Source organism: Silene latifolia, chromosome Y (assembly GCF_048544455.1).
Source record: "Silene latifolia isolate original U9 population chromosome Y, ASM4854445v1, whole genome shotgun sequence".
Classification (NCBI taxonomy): Eukaryota; Viridiplantae; Streptophyta; class Magnoliopsida; order Caryophyllales; family Caryophyllaceae; genus Silene; species Silene latifolia.
The window spans coordinates 405,039,912-405,043,391 of NC_133538.1; the positions used below are offsets into that span (position 1 = coordinate 405,039,912).

Consider the following 3,480-nt stretch of genomic DNA (forward strand, 5'->3'; position numbering starts at 1 on the left):
AGTATATATATATATATATATATATATATATATATATATATATATATATATATATATATATATATATATATATATATATATATATATATATGTATATTAAAAAATAAATACAAGAGAGCTAGATTGCATCAAAGAAACACAAACTAACCCCCTAACAACCAAAGCACCCAAACGATTACAACAAGCAAAGACTAATAGCCCGCAATGCCCCATTTCTGGAGCCAGGACTTCTCATTAACGACTAACAATTTTTCCTATTTTTGATCTTATCCTCCTCGTCACTTCCTCCTTGATAATAGCTGTCAGCTTCTCATGCCTGAGTAGGATTAGATTCACCCTCGAATTGTGCCTTTGACCCCATATATGATAGAAACAGGCAGTCCAGATGAGGTAATGGACTTGCCTCTTCAATCTAGTCCCTGCACTTGTATCATTACTTGCATAGGACCCCACTGCTACCTTAAAACCACACCATTGCTCCACTAACATCATCACCTGTTTACTATATAAGCAATTAAAGAACAGATGCTCCTGAGACTTAGAGTCCTTGTCACAGATGCAACATCTGTTGTCTGGACAGCAACCAAACTGAACCAGTTTGGCTTTAACATTTAGACCATGGTTCAGTACAAGCCAAGATATCATAGAATGCTTAGGATAATTCCATTTATTCCAGGCCAATTGAACCCAATCTTATTTAGGCTGTTTGGTTCTAAGCCATTCATACCCATCCCTGATGGTGTATCCCTTCGAGCTAGCAACCCATTGATCATTATGATATCCAGTCTTCATCATTTCTTTGACTTTGCAAATGCTTTTCCAGAACCAGACAACACCAGCTGCAGGAGTATAAGTGTGCCAATCTTGTTGTTTGAGGTATACCTGACTGATCCACTTGATCCACAGCTTATCAGCTTTATTATAAACCCAGTCTACCAGTTTTGCCACAGCAGCTATGTTGCAGGTTTCAGCTTTCTTAATACCCAGGCCCCCTTCATCTTTTGGTAAAGTAACTTTGTCCCAAACAACAAGAGGTAGTTTATGATAATATGAGCTTCCATCCTATAAGTAGTTTCTACAAATGCCTTCAATTCTTCTGATTACCCCCTTGGGGATAATAAACATCCATGCCCAGTAGGAGTAAAGAGTGTTCAAAACAGAGTTGATTAGGACTAACCTCCCTGCATATGACAGTTTTTTTGCCCCAATACTCCTAATTATATTGATCATTCTCTCCAAAAGAGCATTGCATTCTTTCTGAGATAATCTACCTGCTTGAATAGGGACACCAAGGTATCTGAAAGGTAAAGACCCTTCCACAAACCTTGTTGCCTGCTGAATGTCATTCTTCAGAGCTGAGGATACCCCATTGTAGTACACTTCAGATTTAGTATTATTCATAGTCAGTCCAAAAGCTTTAGAGAAGGATGAGAAGGCCATAATCAACAGCATAATAGACTGTGTATTGCCCTTACAGAACATCAACAAGTCATCCGCAAATATAAGATGATTGAGCTTGATCCCCTTGCACAAAGGATGGTACTGGAATGGCCAGTTTTCAGTAGCATAGCTTATCATCCTAGAGAGCTAGTCCATGCAAATAGTGAATAAAAGGGGAGAAATGGGATCCCTTTGCCAAATCTCTCTCTTCCCTTTAAAGTAACCAAAATTACTTCCATTCAGGCATAAAGAGAAGCTTGTAGATGTCACACAAGTCACTACTTTCTGGGGAAAAACCTCAGGAAACCCAAGGGCATGGATAAGTTGTTCAATAAACTCCCATTCAACTGTATCATAAGCTTTTTACAAGTTAATTTTAAAAATACATCTAGGTGACACAGCTTTCCTCTTATACATCTGCACAATATCTTGACAAATCAACACATTTTCAATTATGGATCTCCCTTTTATGAATGCTCCCTGGTTCTCACTAACAATATCAGGAAGTACCAAGGACAATCCGTTGCATAAGAGCTTAGAGATAACCTTATATATCATGTTACAACATGCTATAGGTCGAAATTGCTTGACTGAAGTTGGCCTCTCACATTTGGGGATAAGAGTAATATTAGGCCCTGTTCTTTTGGACTGAAACTTATAGGATCTGAACTGAACTGAAAATATAAGATCTAAACTGAACTGAACTGAACTTATAGGATCTGAACTGAACTTACAGGATCTGAACTTAACTGAACTTATAGGATCTGAACTTAACTGAACTTATAGGATCGGGCCGAACTTATAGGATCTCGAATCGAATCGAATCGAACTTATACGATCTCGAATCGAACTTAAATTAAGTGACGTATAGGATCTGAATCAACTTATAGGATCTCGAATCGAATTGAATCAACTTATAGGATCTCGAATCGAACTTATCGGATCCGAATCGAATCGAAATTATAGGATCTCGAATCGAATCGAACTTATAGGATCTCGAATCGAACTAATAGGATCTCGAACTCGAATCGAATCGAACTTATAGGATCTGAAGTTAACTTAAATTAAGTGACTTTAAGTCCAAAAGAACAGGGCCTTAGTAGCATTCAGTTAAGAGAGTAATTTACCTGAAACAAAAAAAATCCTTAATTGCAGCACAGATATCCTCACCAATTATGTCCCAACTATCCTTAAAGAAAGCACTTGTATAACCATCAGGACCAGGAGATTTATCAATAGGAGTGTCAAAGAAAATTTTCCTAATCTCCTCATTAGTGACAGGAGTGTTAAGAATCTGTATATGATCAGCATTACAACATCTCCCTTGACCAATGACCTCAGCTCTCACCTTTTCAGTGGCCTTCCTTCTACCTAAAAGAGACTCATAGTAGTCTAAGAAAGCCTCTTGAATGCTTTGACTATCAGAACAGGTGTTCCCAATCTGATTCTCTATCAGAATAACTTTGTTCATGTTGCACCTTTTCTTGATAGTACCATGAAAATATGTTGTGTTACTGCCTCCATCCTAAAGCCACTAAGTCTTTTCCTTCTGTTTTAAAAAACTATTTCTTGCTGGTTGCAGATCTTTCAATTTTGCAGCAATGTCCATCTCCTTCTGTATGAGCTCAGCATTCTGGGGATCAGACTCAATCTGTATTTGGATTGCATATAGCTCACTTTCAGCAATACTTGTAGCATTCTCTATATCATCAAAACATTCCTTATTCAACTCTTTGAGCCTAGGTTTTAAAGCCTTCAACTTTTTAACTATAGAAAACATCTTATGCCCAAGATATATATTCTTCCATTCCTCCTGCACTCTGGTGAGAAAAGAAGGAGCTTTTCCCCACATGTTGAAGTACTTAGAACTGGCTCTTCTAGTCATCACTAATTTAGCATCACTGACAGTACAAGGGCTATGATCAAATAAACCAGGAGGATGAAAGTGAGCCATCATATCAGGAAAAATTGTTTGCCACTCCTGATTGACAAGGAACCTATCCAACCTACTATAAACCCTGGTTTGAGGATCTTGCTTAT

General features: G+C 37.7%; 2 protein-coding genes across 2 annotated transcripts; both read right to left on the reverse strand.

The window, feature by feature from the left end:
• Nucleotides 1–234: 234 nt before the first annotated feature.
• LOC141632253 (uncharacterized) lies at nucleotides 235–645 on the reverse strand. The gene has a single exon (XM_074444814.1). It carries the CDS (start codon nucleotides 643–645, stop codon nucleotides 235–237), a length of 411 nt encoding a protein of 136 aa, XP_074300915.1.
• A 48-nt stretch (nucleotides 646–693) lies between these two features.
• Nucleotides 694–2,911, reverse strand: LOC141632254 (uncharacterized). The gene is made up of 4 exons (XM_074444816.1): nucleotides 2,568–2,911; nucleotides 1,738–1,857; nucleotides 1,105–1,579; nucleotides 694–1,062 (listed from the first exon to the last, which is right to left on the reverse strand). Exons 1-4 carry the CDS (start codon nucleotides 2,909–2,911, stop codon nucleotides 694–696), a joined length of 1,308 nt encoding a protein of 435 aa, XP_074300917.1.
• Nucleotides 2,912–3,480: the final 569 nt, after the last annotated feature.

Excerpts from the sequence above, each read along its gene's own strand:
- LOC141632253 (XM_074444814.1), bottom strand. The coding sequence starts at position 645 with ATGATATCTTGGCTTGTACTGAACCATGGTCTAAATGTTAAAGCCAAA.
- LOC141632254 (XM_074444816.1), bottom strand. The coding sequence starts at position 2,911 with ATGAACAAAGTTATTCTGATAGAGAATCAGATTGGGAACACCTGTTCT. Across the intron at positions 1,858-2,567 it reads AAGGATTTTTTTTGTTTCAG|ATGTATAAGAGGAAAGCTGT; the intron begins GTAAATTACTCT and ends GATATTGTGCAG. Across the intron at positions 1,063-1,104 it reads TGTTTATTATCCCCAAGGGG|GATGGAAGCTCATATTATCA; the intron begins GTAATCAGAAGA and ends AACTACTTATAG.